Source organism: Sarcophilus harrisii, chromosome 1 (genome assembly GCF_902635505.1).
Source record: "Sarcophilus harrisii chromosome 1, mSarHar1.11, whole genome shotgun sequence".
NCBI classification, from domain to species: domain Eukaryota; kingdom Metazoa; phylum Chordata; class Mammalia; order Dasyuromorphia; family Dasyuridae; genus Sarcophilus; species Sarcophilus harrisii.
The window spans coordinates 450,567,125-450,587,356 of NC_045426.1; the positions used below are offsets into that span (position 1 = coordinate 450,567,125).

A 20,232-nucleotide genomic window follows, 5' to 3' on the forward strand; every position below is an offset into this window, starting at 1 on the left:
GGTTAAATTTGAAGGAAGAGTGTCCTGTTCCTTTTGGCCCTACAAGCCAAACTAGAAGAAATGTATGAGGCAAATTTAGGTTAAATGGGAGAAAAAAATATCTTATCAGCAAGAGCCATGTAAAAGTGAGATGTGTTACTTCAAGAGGTTGTCAGTTCTCTTTCCTTCAAGGGCTTCCAGTAAAGGGCAGGTGATCACTTGTTGTAGAGGGAATTCTTACTCATCTTCTGGTTGGACTTAATGAATTCTAAGATCCTTTCCATTTCTTAGATTCTGTGGGATCCAAGTTAGTAGTGATAATACAGTCCTTTTGTGAGTTTTACCTTTTATGTAACTGGGACTCAAATATCCAATATAGCTGATCTTCCAATTTTTGTTCAGTTACCTTGTGTTAGTTTCTCAGTTGGAGGTATGTGATGTCTGGATTGGGAAGAGGCAAGAGACATCTATGAGTCATTCACTTCAGTAAATATTCATTACAACCTGACTAATTAGAATTTGAATATAGAGATAGTTAAATCATTCTACTTAAACTTTTAAAATTCCTTACAATAAAAGTGATATAGGACTAAAAAGGTACATATTAATCCTGACCTCCAAAACAGACTTTACACAAGGCTACCCATTGTCTTTTTATTTTCCCAGTAGCCAATCAATCACTAGCTGTATAAACTCCAATTGGATACTGCAGAAATATTTGTTTTGCTTGGAGTATAGTTAGCCATGTGGAGTGCTGAAAAATTTTCAGGTTTATTGCCAGGATTCTTTCTAGTCCTTAGAAAACTCTGGAAAGCAAATAAAAGGCAGTAATTTACACTATTTTTGTTTTATTTTTAGGTACTATTCCCAAATTTTATTGGAAATTACTTTTAATACTCTATTTCTACCCCCTAATTCATCTTATATCAAGGACTGTTTCATAGGTATATTTTTTGTTTTGTTTTTAATTTTTAAGATTTTTGAACTTAAATATCAAAAAAAATTTCCATATACACTGCAGAAAAAGATAATTGTATCTGTAACCATGAATCTCTATTTTATACTATTTTAAAACAAAGTGAATAAAAAAATCCTATACATTACTTTAGTACTGTCCTGTCAGTATTGTTTTGAACTTCCTTCTGTTCTCTTTTCCCCCCCATCACTATTGCTAACTCTTCATTCTCCATAACTTCTTTTCCCAATTAAAAACAGAGAAAAGGAAAAAAAAATCCTGAAAGCATAATAAAGCAAAATGAATCTAAATAGTGATTTGTCCAAAGATACTTGTCTCTTTCTGCATCTTGATTGTGTCATCTCTCTGTCAAGTAGGTGAATAATATATTTCATCATATGTCCTCTGAAGACATGGTTGGTCATTGCCTGAACAGAGTTTTTTTTTTTTAAGTCTTTCAAAGTTTTTTCCTTATAATGTTGTCTATGTATAAATTATTCTCTGTTTTTGCTCACTTTACTCTGTATCAATTCCTATTATCCAAGATTCTCTGAAATTACCTTGTCAATTCTTACAATACAATACTATTCTGTAAACTTACATATCACAATTTGTCAACCAATCTGCAGCTAAAGGGTATGAGCTCTCTCTCTCCCTGCATGCTGCTCCCCTTCCACATCTTTTCTGCTAGTCCCTTTTCTTTAATTCTTAAAGCCCTTCATTGTGAAGAACTGAGCAAACTGAGAAAGTAGAACATCTAAATATTTGGCCAGCTGTTGCCTGGATTAATGGCAGCGAAGTGGTGCAATGGACATAGTGCAGAGGTCTGGAATTAGGAACACTCAGCTTCCAGACTTCAAATATTCACTTACTAGCTGTGTGACCTGAGCAAGTTACTTGCCTCAATTTCTTCATCTGTAAAATGAACTGAAGAAGGAAATGTCAAACCACTGCAATATCTTTGCCAAGAAAACCCCAAATGGGGTCATGAAGAGTTGGATATTATGGAAAAACAACTAGAACAAGAAGAAAAAGTCTGGATTAAGAAATAATGCTTCAGATCTTGTTTTTATGTCCTATTCTTCATGTCTCCTTTTTAAAAAAAACTATCTGCATATCCTTGCTGCATAGCTGCAAAAACTAATGAATGCAATTCATTATATCATATAGATAATCTAATTCGATCTTCATAACAATTCGGGCAGGGAGACAGATTTTGGACATTGAGAAATTGAAACTAACAGAGATTAAGTGATTCATGTCCAGTTACACAGCAAAATAAAGAGCAGTCAGGATTCAAACCCATATCTTCTGATTCCTAATGCAGTACTTTTTCTACTACATTCTGTTTCTTTAATGGTAGGTTAAATCCAAATTGTGAACCCTATTGAATGCCTGATTAGGGATTGTAGATTTTATTGTCTAGCTAGTAGGAAAGCTATTGAAGGACTTGGGCATTGCAGTGACTTACATGGACTTCACTGGATTACTGCTCTAATGTAATAAATCTTTTTTAGGGCACTGAATCAGAGCAGGGGATCACTGATTTTCTAAAATTTTGTCAGGTTATATGAGAAAATTCAGACCCAAAGGGGAAAACCTTAAGAATGAAAAAAGCATTTCCCCCCTGTTTTTCTTGTGCAGTATGATAAATGTGGAAATATGTTTAGAAGAGTTGCATATTTTTAATCTATATTGCATTACTTGCTGCCTAGGTGGGTGGGAGATGGGGAGGAAGGGAGAAAAATTTGGAACACAAGGTTTTTCAAAGGTGGATTCATTGCATGTATTTGAAAAATAAAAAGCTATTATAAAAAAAGAAAGAAAAAGCAACAAAAAAAGATGAAAATACTATGCTTCAATCCACATTCAGTTTCCATAGTTTTCTGTCAGGATGCAAATGGTATTTTTCCATTTCAAGTCTATTGTGACTTTCTTGAATCACTACATTGCTGAGAAGAGCCAAGTCCATCACAGTTGATCATCACATAATCTTGCTATTACTGTGTACAATGTTCTCTTGGTTCTGCTCACTTCATTCTGCATCAGTTCATGTAAATCTTTTCAGGTTTTTCTGAAACCAAACTCAAATCTTGCTTCTGATACATACTGTTTGTGGGACTCAGGACAGTCCCTCAATTTTAAGTGTTCTAGAGCAAAGCTTCTTAAACTGTGGGTCATGATCCCAAAATGTGGGGGTCGTGAAAAATTTGGCAAACAATAAAAGGGATTAAATATTTCACCAAGATTTAATTCTTTCTATTAAAAAAATTAAGGAATCCATCTCATTAGTATATAAATTTGCTTTAATCTTTAATAAATCGTTAAAATTACCAAATAATTGTTTTAAAATAAATTTCTTTATGATTTATTATCAATAAATGTTTAATTTGAATACCTATTTTATATATCTATATAGTTGAGGTTGTGTAAACATTTCTTGGGCAAAAAGGGGTCATGAGTGGAAAAAGTTCAAGAAGTCCTTTTCTATAGACCACTGTCTAAGATTTTAAGTTGAAAAGAATATGGTGGCCTGAATTTTATTATGTTTTATTTTCACTTAGTGGTATTTAATTATTTTTCCAATTACATGGAATTTTTATAAGATTTTGAGTTCCAAATTTTTCTTTCTTCCTTCTTCCCTTATTTTCCTTTTCCCTCCTTAAGATAGCAAGTGATCTGATAAAGTTGATACATGTGCAAATTGTGCTAAACATATTTGGTGGCTTGAATTTTAGTGGGAGTTTCTTCACCAAAAAGTTTCATGTATTGGTGAGATAGCTGTTCAATTCTCTATTCTTTATATGTATGAATTTTTGTAATTTAAAATGAACTTTCTGTTCTTTATTTGTAACAGGTAATAAAAAGAGATGGAAGAATTTATTCACCTATGCTTTTTTAAAAAATAAAAATACCTACAGTGACTATCATCAAATGCTTGTACTTTACTTCTACCACTTATGCATCTGTTTAAAAATGGCAAGTGTCTAATGGCTCAGTCATGGTTAGTGCAATCAGATGTTCCTTTAAGATTCTCTCTTTTGAAATAGTGGAACAAGTGAGAACAGGTGCTAAGAAGCTGCATTGCCAACTGTAGGCATGTGTAACTGGAGATATAAGATTAGTCAACATTTATTTAGAAGCAGATATTTAAGAAAATGCATAGTCACTCTGCTCATTTTCGTTTGCCTCACTGTAAGAATGGCATTACTTACAGGAAAGAGCAAAAGTAACTTGTTTATTTAAGGATTTAATTGCATCCTAGGTCTAGCTCGTTTGGTTTTCTTTTTTTTTTTTTTTTAGTTATCTTTGTATCTCCCCTAGTCTTTGCACACAAGATGTTTTTCACACAATAGATGCTTGAAAATATGTATGAATGAATGAGTTCCTTATTAAGAAACATAATTCTGATCAGCATCCAGATTGTATCTAAGTTAAGAATGTTTCTAAAATATAAAGGAATTGTAAGAAGGACAGAAAAAGCCATGGGGATATTAGAGGAAGAATGAATTATCTAGGCTTCTTTGTGATCATCAAGAAATTTAATATTCTAAATTCGTAAGTGAAAAAAAGGTCAAACCTGATTATAACACTTAAAAACCCATGGTAACCAACATTAAAAAAACTTTTTGATATAAAACCACTTCAACCTAAATAATGATAAAAAATCTTTACTTTCTTGAAAAAGGTGATTTTATTGAACCTTTTTCAGTATGACAAGAGATTTTTCCAGTTGTTTTCATGTTGTGCTAAAAGATAAATTAACACTGTTCCTAGCCCATTCTTTTTACTTTTGGCTCCAATTGAAAATTGGGAAAGACCTTAGCTTAAAAAGGACAAGATCTCCCCCTGCATCTGGGGTCATCTCCAGTCATCCTGACTTATATCTTGCTACTGGACTCAAATGACCCTGGAGGACAGAATGAAACTAATGACTTTGCATAGTGCTGCTTCACTTAAATGCAATTCACTTGCAAGTCAAGATTTCATCCTCCTGATGTCTTTGGTCCTCTTCAAGAAGAAAGGACAAACGATAGCAATGATAGCAAGAATACAGTCCCTTTAGAGATGCAATCCCTTCCAAGTTTAATTTGATCATATACAACTAATCAATTTTTTTTTGTCTTTTTGAGGACTTCTTTGACTTTGAAATAGCCTGTAAGGTGGATTAGAGGTTCTGGAATGAAGAGAGATTTTAGGCTTGTTGTCTAAAGTTCTTCCCAATTCTCTTGACTTTTTCATGTTTTTCATTTGTATGGGAGGCTGTGATCAAAATGTTTCCTTTCTTTGTGACTTATTTTTCCTTTTTTTTCTGTCACTGAATCTATCTGTATCTATTTGTATCTATCTGTGTTTTTCTTTCTCTTTCTCTCTGTCTCTCTTTTCCTCTCTCTCTCTTTCTCTGTCTCTGCCTCTGTCTAGTCTGTCTCCTTTTTTTCCCCTTATACATTATTTTTGTTTCCTATCTGTTCCTTTTGAATTTGTAGCTATTATCAGATAATTTGAGAAACATTAGGAATAAAGCCAGGAAACTTACTCTGTGTCATGCTATATAAGATTTTGCGCTAATTGTGTGTTCTGCATATGCTCAGATATCTGTCACATTAAGATCTGACTAATGCCTATAAATGATCAGTGAATTGCGCTTACATTGAACTTGGGTCCTTAGCTATATACTCAAACTTATTAAACTATTAGATAGTGTCCTTAGAGATTATCAAAAGAATTCTTCCTTCTTTGGGTTTGGCTAAGTAGTCAATGTGCCTTGTGTTGACTTTTTTTTAAAAATTATTTTTTAAGACTAATTGCTCTTTCTCACCCCCACCCCCATCTTTGATATCCTAAATATTCCTAAGAAGACAACAGCCATTAGTTAGTTAAATAAATGGATAAGGCTTAGAACAGAAATCTTAACACCTTTTAAAGTCTTCCATACTGCCAGTCATTGAAGGACCTTTGCTGGCTCATGGACTCTGATGATGACATATGTCTGCTATAATTTTGGCTGACTTAGAGAAATAGCAAAACTTTCACAAAATAAATTGCTGTAGTTCATGATTTTCCCCTTCTATTTTCTCAGCCATCATGTATGTCATGGGAGCACTTGGTCCTGCAGCAGGATATTTATTAGGTGGAGTTCTTATTGGTTTTTATGTTGATCCCAGAATGCCCGTTCATCTTGACCAGAATGACCCTCGTTTCATTGGAAACTGGTAAGAAATAATTTTTTTCCCCCCAATTCACTGTTATGCTGATAGGAGGGATTGCATGTGCTCTTGCAGCACTGCACAGGAAAACTCTCCAAATGGACAGATTGGTGATATCACTAATGACGTGATATCTCACAAGTGATCTTTAGCATTGGGGGCTTGTCCTTAAACAGCAGAGTGGTGTTGGATCACTTGGCAGCATTTGCACTTGCATGGCTCTCTCTCTACTTGAGTGCCCCTTCCCTTTCACCATCTTCCTGTTGTACCTTTTTATACTCTTTCTATCTTACCTTCTTTAAATATCCTGTGTTTCTCATTTATTGTCTCCTCTCTGTTACTCTCAATCAAACCTTTCCATTACTCACTTTTTTGTTTTTGCTTTCCTCCAGTAACCTTTTATTCTTCTCTTCATGCTCTAGATTAGTAGCCTACAAATAGATAGTAGCTGTATTAGAAGCAGCACTTTGCCCAAGACTTGTGGGATCTAAGTAAGACTAACACTTAAGACTTGACAGAGTCAAGTTGCCAGTGGAGGTAGTAGCTTTGTAAGGTCTTCCCAGAAGCTTTTGAGGCTTTATAGCAAACCTGGAGCTGAGACATGATGGTGAATTTTATTATGGTTTGCAACAAATAGCATCAGAGGTTATAACTTTAAACTCATTTCATGGACCAGATCTCTGATCCTGCCTCTCATACTCATTAAGTTTGTAATCACAGGGAAGTCACTTAACCTCTTTAAGACTCAGTTTCTTCATCTGTAAAATGGGCACAGTAATATCTGCAGTACTTATAGAATTGTTGGGAGGTTCAAGTGAGGTAGTATAAAGAATTTTGTAAATGTTAAAGCTGATATGTACTTTTTATTAGCGGTCACAAAAATACTTAAAAATCATTTCATGAAATCATGAAAAGTAAGAACAAAACAGAAACATTTGTGAGAAATACTATGTTAGAAACTGTGTAAAGGATAAATGCTTATTTTGTGTGGAATAATAACTTGAATATTAACCTGACATTTGTGAAGTTATTAGAATGATAACATTTAACACTTTCTATATTCAAAGTACTTTACAAATATTAATTAATTAATCTGCACACCACTTCCTATTTTCACTCCTTTTAAAAGTTATTCACTTTGAAGATGAAAGAGCTCTATAACAAAAAAGCCATGATCATTATGAAAGTCCAAGTACTATTATCTCAGTGTTTACATGTGGGAAACTCTTAGAAGTCTAGCCCGTGACTTAGCTTAAATAGGAAGCTAGAGTTTGGAATTTAAGGCAGGAAGATGATTTATCTTTTAAATCACAGTAAAACATTTAGTTTCAATCCTGGTCTCCCACTCCCTTTTAACTACCTAATTATGTTATTGTGAGAATTACATTGCTAAAGAATTTAATCAATGATTAGGCATTTATTATGTGCCAGTAGTGTCAGAGCCTAGGGATATAAATCTATACAAAAAAAAAAAATCCTTAGTTTCAATAAAGCTAGACTGCATAGAGGGCTTACTTTAGGGAGAAGAGAAATCACTTCAGATTCCCTGTAGCTAACATTTGATAGAGAATGGAGTTTGTTTGAGGGTAGGATAAGATGTAGAAAAAAGGCTGCAGTTGTGAAAAGGAAAGTTACTACCTTTCCCAGGCTTTTCAGTAGCAGGGTTTAAGATTAGGTCTGTGAAGGCACTATGTGAATTTCCAAGCCAACTAAGCAGAGGCAGTCTGTATCAGGCAGGAAGATGAGTGCTGAGATCTTGAGTTTGGGCTGTGGTTTGTGTTGTGGGTTGGATTTAGTGATGGAAAAGCTTTCTTTACATCAGAGCTTTAGAAGTAATAATAATGTCAGGGACAGGAGAAGAGACCTGGCCCCTCACTGAGGATATCTTAGACAGACCCCAAAGCATAATATTGATCCATAATATCACTGAAATTTTCTTAGGCTGTGTGGAACCACATCTGGATACATTTGCTCCTGCCCTAGCTATCAGTTTCTTTTTCTTTTTAAAAATGTATATTGAAAAATCTGTCACATGCCTTGTAAGTAAAGGTCACACATATATAAACGAAGTGATGGCTAAATGAACCTACCAGTATTTATCTCTCAGTCTCTCTCATGTGGTTTCTGATTTTTGTACCACATTTATTGTATTCTATCTCTTTTTGGGGGAATCTTTCTTTAGATTTTGGATTCCAAAGTTTATTTTAGTATTTGTGTATGAGATAATGCATAGGTATAGTGCTAGGCTTGACAGGATGTTGATGGATCTGATAGTTTTCTTATAATAGACTTTTTTTCAAAAAGAAATTTTTAAGATTTTCTTTTTTCTTTCTAAGAGAAAAGAAACAAAGGGGAAAAAAGAACAAAGAATTGTTGGCGTTATATTGCCCTATTCATTTTAATGACATCTTTTCCCTCCAGTCATTGCTTTAATGTCTAAAGGTTTAGGGAGATACTTTGACATATTGCTTTAAGTTTCTTTAGTTTTTCATGCCGTCTCTTTTTAGAGATTTTTCCTTTGTGGATATCTTTTCCTCAGCTTATTTCCAGAAATCTTTGTAATCTTCCTGTAAAACTCCATTGTTTCCTTCACAGTCTACTAAGTGATCATACGCTTTTAAAAATGCAAATAAGTATTTGTTCAAGTGAGCCAAACTCTTTTTAATACTTGAGTTAAATATGTTAAATATGTGTTAAACTATAATTAGGTAAATTTAATTTTTCAATTAAACAAATTGCTTAATTAAAATAGCAATGTTTTGTTTGGTTCTATGTATATGTTACAGCTGGAGAACTGAGAGGTGAATGAGAGAGAAACTATTGTCATATTAATGAAATAATGCTCTAATATGAGGGATGAAAATATGTATTGATTTCAAGTGACAGTGCAAAAATACTGACTGAATTTTTGTCTCAGAAATGAAATACAAGATGGTGAAAATCAATATACTTTTGGAAATCTAATCATATTATCATTTACTGAAGGTATTTATCCTTCCAACTAAACCAGAAAATTTTAGTTCATATAACTGAGAAATGAGAGTTTGAAGTAGAAATTCAATATATTTTAAAAAACCCAACAACATGGGTGTCATCAGTTAACAGCATTCCCTGTACTAATGTAGAGAGCAGTCCTTTTTTGCCTCACTAGAGTGCTTTCACGAACTATTATGGCTAAAAAAAAATTCATCAGCTGATGACCAACCTTTTGGTAATGAGGCTCTCTGAATTGAGTAAGGTTGCTCCTTGGATGGCAGATACATATTCTGTACTTGGACTGCAGTCACAGTCTTGTTGGCTTGATAGGATCTGTAAGAGTTTGCATTATGTTGCCATAATCTTTGAGAATTCGGAAGTCATCTTGATTTAACAATAAAACACTAGAAATGGCTTTTAGTGAAGGAACTCATACCTAATTAATTTACTAATTGGCTAGAATTACTAGTAGTCTTCTACCTTTTTTCTTTTCTTTTCTATTTTTTAGAATATATGCAGGAAAAATTTTAATATTATCAGGGAATCAATTTTCAGGTAGTTAATTCAAATCTCTTCTGGTTTGACTTCTTTCTATCTTGTTCTCAGTGTTTATTGTTTTCTTTTATATGTTATACATTCTAATTTGGATGTTCTCCAAAATTTTGTCCTAGGTCCTCTTCTCCCTTTGCATTCTTTCTTCTGGTAACCTCATCAACTCTGGAGATGATTCACAGATGTGTCTCTCTCTCTCTCTCACACACACATACTCTCTCTCTCTCTCTCTCTCTCTCTCTCTCTCTCTCTCTCTCTCTCTTTTCTCTCTCTTTCTCTTTCTAGCTTTGGTCCTTGGTGTCAGCTATTTCCTATTGAACATCTCCAGCTAGATGCCCTGAAGTCATATACTTATGTTAGTAAATTATTTATTTTTTAAAATTCTGCACATAATATAGTTACTTGTAATAAGGTGGCTGCTATGGAAGAAGAAATGGACCAGGAGTCATAAGGACTGAATTGTACTTTGGGCTTTACCATTTGCTGTGACTTAAAATTACTTATCATTCCTGAGTTACAATTTCTACTTATGTAAAATAGGAAGAACCATTCCTGCCTTGCTTATTTCATAGTGTTGTTATGAGGATCAAATGAGTTAAGTAAAGTACTTAGAAATGTAGAGAGAAATAACATGTAAAAATTTAAATTATCGTCATCATCATGATCATTATCATCCTGATTTTGCTGGAAACCTTTGGATAGAGGGGACTAGACATATAACGTTTTGAAACCTCAAAGGCAGAGAATAGCATTCAGTCTGGTACCTGAAAGCTTGGAGTTGTAAAGAGCAAGAAGAGCTTCTTCTAAGAATTACTTTAGTTTGAAAAGAGATTGTACTTGAGAAACAAAAAGTATTAGTCATAGAATCATAGCATAAGAATGAACCTCAGCAATTTAGTCCCATTTCTTTTTGACTGCTAATATATAAGGAGAATCATGATCTTAGACTTCCTTCAAAATCCATCTCAAGACCATTTTATAGGCTAGTTCCCCCAAAGAGAAAAATCCAAAAAAAATTTTTTGGAGCAATAGTCACATTGTTGGAATAAGTGAATAGTCTTTTAAAGTGACTATTTTAAAGATGACAACACTCTTGTGGATGTGTATAAATTCTTGTATTTTAAAATTGGTTCTTTTACTGTATATAATGTAAACTTTATACAATGTGGATATTATATGCTATTGCTATACTATACTGTTTGTTCCAAAAAATTTAGCAGTTATAAACTATTACAGTTTAAAATTAGATAACTTCTATATTGCTCTAGAGTTGTTGTCTGGCAGTTTCATATATTTATTCATGTTTTTTCCAGTTTGGACAATTTACTTTCTTTGTATTCTTTCTAACACTGATATAGAAGTTGTTCAGTTCAGTCCAGTCTTTTCACTCAACTGATTCTTTGTGACCCCATTTGGGGTTTTCTTGTTAAAGACACTGGAGTGGTTTGCTATTTCCTTTTCCACTTCATTTACAGATGAGGAAATTGAGGCAAACAGGATTAAATGACTTCCCCAGAGTCATACAGCTACTAACTGTCAGATTTGAACTCAGGAATGAATCTCCCTGACTTTAGACCCAATACTCTGTCCACTGTGCCATCTAACTGCTCCATGGACATAGTTGGTGCTCACTTAATAAAATGTTCTTTATTGAGTAACTAACAGTGTATATATTTCATATGAATACAATTTCTTTTCTTCTTTTTTTTTGCAGAAAATGTTGTAAAAATAGTGCCCACTTAATAAAATGTTCTTTATTGAGTAACTAAATGTATATAGATTTCAGATACATACAATTTTTCTTTTTTTTTTTTTTTGCAGAAAATGTTCATTGTAAAAAAGGAATAGTAATGATGAAATTGAAGATGAGAGAGTAGAATTAGTATATTTGAGAGTGGTTCTGGAATATTCTGAATAATTTGAAGTAGATTAGCCTTTTGTTTCTAGAATTTTAGGTAAATCAAGTACTGTATATATTTTAGTACATTTTATTGTGTCAGAAGCTTATATGCTAAGATTTGATCATAATCAATAATATTGTTGTGTCCATCTTTAAAAGGCCAATTATGGGCATTTTCAAAGAAAAGAAGGAAGATTATCCTCTTACAGTGCTAATCTAAAGTGGATCACACTGATCATCATCATACTGCACAGAGGGTATGAAATATTTGGCAGGTTCTAGATAGAGATATATTGAATTTTCAAAGTAGAAAGCTGAATTTTTTTTCATTTAAGTATTTCATTGGCATGCAATATGAGACTGTATTTTGGAGGTAGATAGCACAAATGTCCTTATATCACTTCAGATGATACCTGGAAGAGAAGTTAGGGTTATGAGGATGTGTGGGAAGTATCAATGAATAACTGTGGAACAAAAAACACAAATGACCTTTTATAATAACACCTGCATTTGCAAAGTTTTTGAAGTAAATTTGTTGTTAAAAAGGGATAAAGAAATATATAATTACTTTCTGACTTGTTTTTTGAAAAGCTGAGACTAGATTTAGAATTCTAGTGAGTTCTCCTTTTTGAGTGTTGATGGGAAAAAGTTAAAAAAAATGTATTAAACTTCTAAAGAAAATCTGCCCATTTTAAAATGCTAACCTTATCTTAGTTTTTCAAATTTTTATTCATTTATTTTTTACCACCCCATTTTCAGCTGACAGGCAGCATAGAACAGTGGGAACTTTGTTGTTGGAGGCCCTAGTTTTAAATCCATTTCTTCTTTTACTATTTGTGGGACCTCAAAAGTATTTTAAACACTCTAGACTACAGTTTCCTTCACAATAAAATCAATGGGTGGAATAGGCAACCTGGAATGTCTCTTCTATTTTAGATCTATGTGATTCTAGCTCCTTAGTGCCATAGTTCCTTTTCCTCTCCCCTCACTTTCTCATGTCTGACTTGTTTCATGTAGAATCTAGACACAAGTATGCCAGTTAGAAGAATGCTAAACAGACTTATTGGGCTAGAGATACTCCATTAATGGAACACTTTGCTTTATGGCTAAGACATTGCTTTTATTGCTATATAGGTCAAGTGATCTCAGTTCTAGACTTCCTTTATTAACCATTAGTTTATTTGACTAGTTTGTGCAAAGCATTGTTTTACACTTAGGGAGATGAAAATACAATAAAAACAACCATTTTTTTTGCTCTCATGGAACTGTGAATGACACAGAGAAATGCCCAATGACAATAGAATATAAATGCAATCATTCTAAAATAGTATTTACTGTGGAATTTATGAGTTCACCAGAAAGGTACAAAATGCTATGCAGTATTTAAGGAAAGAAAGCCTATTTATAAGTGTAAAGAAAATAGAGAAGGCTTCATGGAAGCTTGCCTTTGAAGCATGGGGTGTATTTCAACAGTTTGGGGGATAGACTATTCCAGCTTTAGGGGACAGTATAAACAAAGGTTTAAAGATAAGAAAATAATGCACATATATGAGGGAGGGGATGGTTTGTCTGGAGAAGTGAAAGAATGACTGTCAGATAATGTAATAAAATAGAAAGGTACCAGGTATCATAGAACTCAAAAAGAGAAAGTAATGATTAGGAAGTGTTGTAGGTTCATGAGGCTAATATCCAAGGATTGGGAGTGGGAGTGATCTAGTCCTCCTTTCCATTTCCTGATATTTAGTAGCTAATGTTCCCCCTCCCCCCCATTTATTTATTTATTTGCAAAGCAAATGCATGAATAATTTTCAAGATCGACCCTTTCAAAATCTTTTGTTCCAAATTTTCCCCATCTTCCCCCCACCACTTTCCCTAGCAGACACATAGTCAAATACATGTTATATATGTTGAAATACATGTTAAATCCAATATATTTACATATTTATACAGTTATCTTGCTGCACAAGAAAAATCAGATCAAGAAGGAAGGAAAAGAAAAACTGAGGAAGAAAATAAAATGCAAGCAAATAGTGAGAATGCTATGTTGTGTTCCACACGCTGTTCCCACAGTCCTCTCTCTCTCTGGGTGCAGATGGCTCTCTTCATCACTGAACAAGTAAAACTAGTTTGAATCATCTCATTGTTGAAGAGAGCCACGTCCATCAGAACTGATTGTCGTATAATCTTGTTGTTGCTATATATAATCATCTCCTGGTTCTGCTCATTTCACTCAGCATCAGTTCATGTAAGTCTCTCCAGGCCTTTCTGAAATCATCCTATTGGTCATTTCTTACAGAACAATAATATTCTATAACATTCATATACCATAATTTATTAAGCCATTCACCAATTGATGGGCATCCACTCAGTTTCCAGTTTCTTGCCACTACAAAAAGGGCTGCCATAAACATTTTTGCACATGTGGATCCCTTCCCCTTAAGATCTCTTTGGAATATAAGCCCAGTACAAAAACTGCTGGGTCAAAGAGTATGCTCAGGTTGATAACTTTTTGAGCATAGTTCCAAATTGCTCTCCAGAATGGTTGGATTTGTTCACAACTCCACCAACAATGCATCACTGTCCCAGTTTTCCCACATCCCCTCCAACATTCGTCATTATCTTTTCCTGTCATCTTAGACAATCTGAGAGGTGTGTAGTGGTATCTCAGAGTTGTCTTAATTTGCTTTTCTCTGATCAATAGTGATTGGAGCACTTTTTCATATGACTAGAAATAGTTTCAATTTCTTCATCTGAAAATTGTCTTTTCATATCCTTTGACCATTTATTAATTGGGGAACGGCTTGATTTCTTATAAATTTGAGTCAATTCTCTATATATTTGGAAATGAGGCCTTTATCAGAACCTTTGAATGTAAAAATGTTTTCCCAGTTTATTGCTGCCCTTCTAATCTTGTCTGCTTTAGTTTTGTTTGTATAAAAACTTTTTAACTTAATATAATCAAAATTATCTATTTTGTGATCAGTAATGATCTCTAGTTCTTCTTTGGTCACAAATGCCTTCCTCCTCCACAGGTAGTAGTTAATGGTTTTTAATGCATAATTAATCAATAGAAATATTTATTAAGCATTTACTTTTTGCTAGGCATTGTGCTAACCATGGGCTAATAAAAGTTAAGATTTATAGAGCATTTTAAATTATACAAAGTACTTTATATTATATGATCTGAATTATGTGGCAAATTTTACCTTGTGCCACTAAAAGATGAAGTTAAAATTCAATACAAAATTCACATATAATCCATTGACATTTATTGAAGAATATAATTTGTGTTATATCTTAATTATAGCTAGCTTGAATCTTGGATACATAGCTTGTGTTGGGGATATGAATACTAGTCATGACCTCTCTGGTATTTCCAGATGAACGACACACTCCTCTTGATATATAGAGTTTCTTGCCTTACACCAGCTTTTAATTTTTTTTTTTTTTACTACTGAGATAAGAACTGATATCCATGTGAAGGTCACATTACAGAATGTGATTTGAGGTCACATTACTTCTGCTTGCCTTGTGAAAAAGTTCTGCTTCTTACATACCTCAAGATTCCTGTTCTTCAAGTGTTCTTGAAAACTTAAGAACACTAATTGGTTTGGTAGTAGCATATGCTTGTACTTGTGGACAGTCTTCTAGGTATACAGAAGGAATCTAGATCATGGATTGCCTTTTCCAAATTTATGATTAGCTTTTGGTTTTGGCATATATTCCAGATTCTTATTAGCCATAGAAACAAGCACTTGTTATTTGAGGGGAAACTGATGGGTTGATTCATATAGTTCATTGGATCACAGATTAAGAGTGTAAAGTACCTTTGATGTCATCAAATCCAGAACTTCTTAAACTTTTCTCATTCATAACCCCTTTCCATCTGAGAAAGTTTTATATAACCTTGGGTATATAGCTATATAAAGTAGGTATACAAGTCAAAAATTTACTGATAATAAATCCTAATTTTGCCACTCCCACATTCAGTTATATCCCCATAAGGGGGTCATAGTCCACAGTTTAAGAAGCTTTTATTTAATTCAGTCTTTCCATTTTACAGATAGAAGAAAACTGAGATCCAGAGAAATTAAGTTATATATCCATGATCAAGTAGTAAATGGTTGAGCTGGGATTGAAACCTAGGTGATCTGATTTCAAATTGAGTGCTATTTCTACTGTTCCATGCTATATTCTTCTTTCATTAATCTAAAGATGTTGTATAGTGATTGACTTTGGGAAGTGGTAGTTATTGTTTATTTGTTCAGCTTGGATGCTAAGAACTATCCTGAGGATGACCTTGACCAAAACTTCTGTTATCTTAAAGTAAGAAAGCAAGACTCATAACAGAATTTAGAAGGAAAAACCTGTTGCATTTTTGAGAAGTAGATTTACAAGGCAACTGTGCATCAAAGGGAACTCAACTCTCCTAACATACAAATTACAATAAAATTCTTTTCTCTTGCTCCTCCGTCCTCTTCCTCCTTGACATAATTTTTAATAGGAAAGTTTCTTTTGCTTTGGACTCTCCCAATATGGGAGATGCACTTGAAATGTCAGCATATAGTAAGTAATAATAATAATATAATAGTAATATAAGCTTGATCCACTTAGTTTCATTTCTGTAATCAATCAAACCTACCAAGATTTTTATTAAATGCTTACTTTGTCCATTATAGGCACAGGGGATACAAATACACAAAGGATTAAATAATCTCTACTTTAAAAGAGCTTATATTTTAACTGTAGATAACAAGTATGTGTGCATATTTATGTATATATGTAAATACATATATGCATATGCATATTTGTGCATATACATGTGTATATTTTTTATATACATTGTTCAGTTTTTAATACCCATATATTTAGCTTCTATAATATAATTTTCCTAGTACTCGTTTTTTCCCCTAAGTATTCCTTCTCTGTCATCTAGTCCTGGATGGGCTTTTTTTCAACAATCAGTGATTTGTTTTGTCTATTATTGAACTAACAGATTCAAATACTACTGCTATATAAATCTTTTAAAAATAGATTTTATTGATCTTTTGTTTTATGTCATACAGATTTCCATTTCCATTTTAGAAAACCATGACAAAGATTAAAAAAAAAGCAAAGAAAAAAAAGAGGAATAAGAAAAAATAAACATAAAATCAGTATTACAAGCAATGTTCCTCACTTATGGATCCTGACACCTCTGTGAAAAAAAGGAGAGAGGGAGATGTTTTCTCATATGTCTTCTTTGGAGTGATCCTATATATAAATATATATGTGTATATAGAATAAATGCAAAGAATTAAATACAAGATAATTTGGGAAAGAAGGCACTAGCAGTTGGTGGGGAGAAATTAGGAAAAGCTTACTAGAGGAGGTAATATAATTTTGGAGCTAGGCATGATTGTGCCTGCCTGTAATCCCTTGCTAAAGGGGAGGCTGAGGTTGATGAATTACTTGAATTCTCAAAATAAGAGAATGACTCTATGAGGTATAGAGGCAAAGAAGTTTGGCATTTGAGGTATTTGTTGTGTCCATTTTTTTATGATCTCAATTGGTATTTTATTGGCAAAGACAGTGGACTGGTTTGTCATTTCCTTCTGTAGCTCATTTTACAGATGAAGAAACTGAGGCAAACTGGGTTAAGTGACTTGCCCAGGGTTAAATGGCTAGTAATTATCTGAGGCTGGATTTGAACTCAGGTCTTTCTTGACTCTAGGACTGGCACTTTATCCTTGTGCCACTTAGAGGTCCATTTACATTTGAGATATGGGGATTACCTATTGTAAAGGCACAGAGAAAGGTCATGGAATATGAAATAAGGAATGGAGAGAAAGATAATTTGACTCTATCATAGAGTGCTGTAAGGGTAGTAATTTAAAATAAAGTGGTGACTTATATAGTAAAGATTTTTTAAGAGCCAAATAGATCATATTTTGTCATAGAGACAATAAGAAACCACCGGAGTTGATGGAATAGAGGTGTTACATAGTGGGATCAGTCCTTAGGAAAAATATCTTTGGTAACTGTGAAAAGGATGGACAAGAATGAGGAAAGAGAAGAGATAGGGAGATGAGAAAGATGATAGTGACTTCAGAAGAACAATAAAAGAGGATTTTGTGGGGAGGAAGATATACTTGGGAGAGTGGGAGTATGTAGAATTTGTGATGTCTCCAGGTCATTCCATTTTAGACACTTAAAAGAGCACTTAAATTGGGAATACCATACACCAAAATTCAGTAGCAAGTCTGGAACTGGATATAAAGCTCATTGAGGTCATCAAAAGAGCTAATGTAGAGAGAAAGCTCAGATAGGGCCGTGGTGATCCCACAGTTAAAGAACATGCTTTTGATTAAGCCAGCAAAGGAAAATAAGAATTGGTTGGAAAAGTAGGAGAAGAGTAGTCAACAGTGTCAAATGCAGGAGAGAAAGATCAGAATTAAGAAAACATCATCATCAGCTTTACAATTCAGAGATCATATTAATCTTGAATGTTGAAGTTGGAAGACAGTTGAAGAGTGGGAGAGGATGAATTAGAGGCAATCAGTGCAGACAACTTTTTTTTTTCAGGGTTATTGGTTGAGAGGGAGGAGAGATTTAGGATAATTTAGTGAAATTTGTTTTTTAAGGAGAAGGAGGGACTTAGCCATATTTGAATGCTGTTAGGGAAGGAACCACTATATAAGGAGAAGTTGGAGTTTCAAGACAAAGAGGAGATTATTGAGGTTGCCTTGATTGAAGATGGAGTTGGTCTTGGCAAGGAGACCGAATCACTTGTCAGAGAATGAAAGAAAGTAGAAGAGATGTCAGAAGGAATGATGTCAAGAAGTTTTGAGCTGAAGAGAATGGTAGATTAGGGAACCTATACAGAATGTTCTCAATTTCCTGAGCAATATAATAGGACTTAATATTGGTGAAAATTAATATGTCATTCCAAAGAAAAAATATGAGAAGATAGCCTTCCCTTTTGCAGAGGTGGCAGTGTCTATAGTTGGGAATATTGCTTAGAACTGAGGTCTTTTTAAAAATATATTTTTTCTTCTTTTTTCTGTTTTCCATTTTCTTTTTTGGAAAATCTTTGTTCTGAATTCTCAGGAAAAGGGAGGGAAGATTAGACAAAATCCAGGTGATATAAAAATCAATGGCAATAAAATCTGTTAAAAATATATTCATATATCAATAATACTTGGACCTGTGAAGTCAGTCACAGTCAAAAATAGATCACCAGTTAGTGAAAATGGAACACCTGGGAAAAGTAAAGGGAAAAGGGAAACAGGTAGATAGGAGGAACAGAAAAAAAGGTGTCACAAAAGCCAAATATAAGGGGGTTACTGTAGACTCTTCATCCTTGAACTATCTGGGGAAAGAGGAGTATGGAGTGAACAGATATTGTTTTTTGTTAGCTTTTGATGGTAAAATGAATAAAATATAAGAGAGAAGACCAGGCATTCTTATATAAGCGAGCTAGAGAGAAGAAAAGATACTGTTGGGACAGCAGAGATAAATGTTTTTTTCATTTACTACTACCATCATTACTAATATTGAACTCTATTGTAATGAATAAAAATGAATGGGATAAATTGCTCAGCAAATGTAGGGAGGGGACTCATCCTTGCTATTTCTGCTTCATAATATAATGGACTGGAAAGAAGCTGATTTGGTTCATTGTGAATTTGTTACTAATTATCAAAATATAGGTGGTAAAACATAGCACGGATGAACACTGTGAGTTTCCAGAGTGAGAAGCTATGGATATTATTGTTAAAATTACATTAAGTAACTTTATTCTGCTTTTAATTTTTAAAATTTGTATTTATTTTTACTATGTTAAAAACATAATTTTTAAAAATTATGATTATATACATTTCTGTTGCAATATTATAGATGCCTTATATGTCATGTTTGAAAATGATTTCCTTTTTTTTCTCCAGAGCTAAAATTTCTACTTAATTTCTCTATTTCTACTTAATAGTTTCTGGTCTTTATGATAGATCCTTTTAATATTTTAAGGGCCTCTTTCTAATATGACTCTTTGATATTATTTTATCAGATGAAATGAGAGAAGGAAAGAGTTTCTTCATTATAAAATATTAAAAAAAATTACTTTGTGTTTTCACCTTAATTTGATACATGAAACAAAAATATCTTGTGTTCAATTTTGGGCCAAAATTATATTTCTATTATGAGCCTTTTTTAGATTATGGTGAGAGCCATTTTATGAATAAATAACATGTTTTATATGTTAAAATTAGCTATGTGCCTTATGTCTTATGAATGTGCATCTATTTCCTGTATTCTCTTCTTGGGGTCATATGGCTAGCTTGCAAAAAAATTAAAGTGTTTGAGTCTCTTAGTTCATTTTTAGCCTTGTTAAGTATATGACTACAGAAGTCTATCACAATATGAAGAATGTTAGCAAAATTTAGCTGTTGACAATTTTGCTTTAATAATATATGTTTTTGGAGCTGGGCATGGTAGTATATACAACGTAATCTCTGCTATTAGAAGAGGCTAAGACTGTAGCATTGCCTGAAGCTACATAAGGGCTAAAGATAATTGGAGATCCACAGTAAGTATGTCACCAATATGGTGATTCTCCAGGAAGGGACAACCAGGCTGCTTAAGAAGGGGCATACCAACTTAGGGGATAAATAGTGCAGGTCAAAGCT

The 20,232-nt window shown here is 33.4% G+C and overlaps 1 protein-coding gene across 2 annotated transcripts in view; it reads left to right on the forward strand.

The window, feature by feature from the left end:
* The window catches only part of SLCO5A1 (solute carrier organic anion transporter family member 5A1), a 407,994-nt gene that overhangs the window by 294,717 nt on the left and 93,045 nt on the right, over positions 1 to 20,232 (forward strand). For both annotated transcript variants that reach the window (XM_031946281.1, XM_003759718.2), the window contains exon 5: positions 6,015 to 6,147. In XM_031946281.1, coding sequence (XP_031802141.1) covers positions 6,015 to 6,147 — 133 coding nt within the window. The remainder of the gene's footprint in view (positions 1 to 6,014; positions 6,148 to 20,232) is intronic.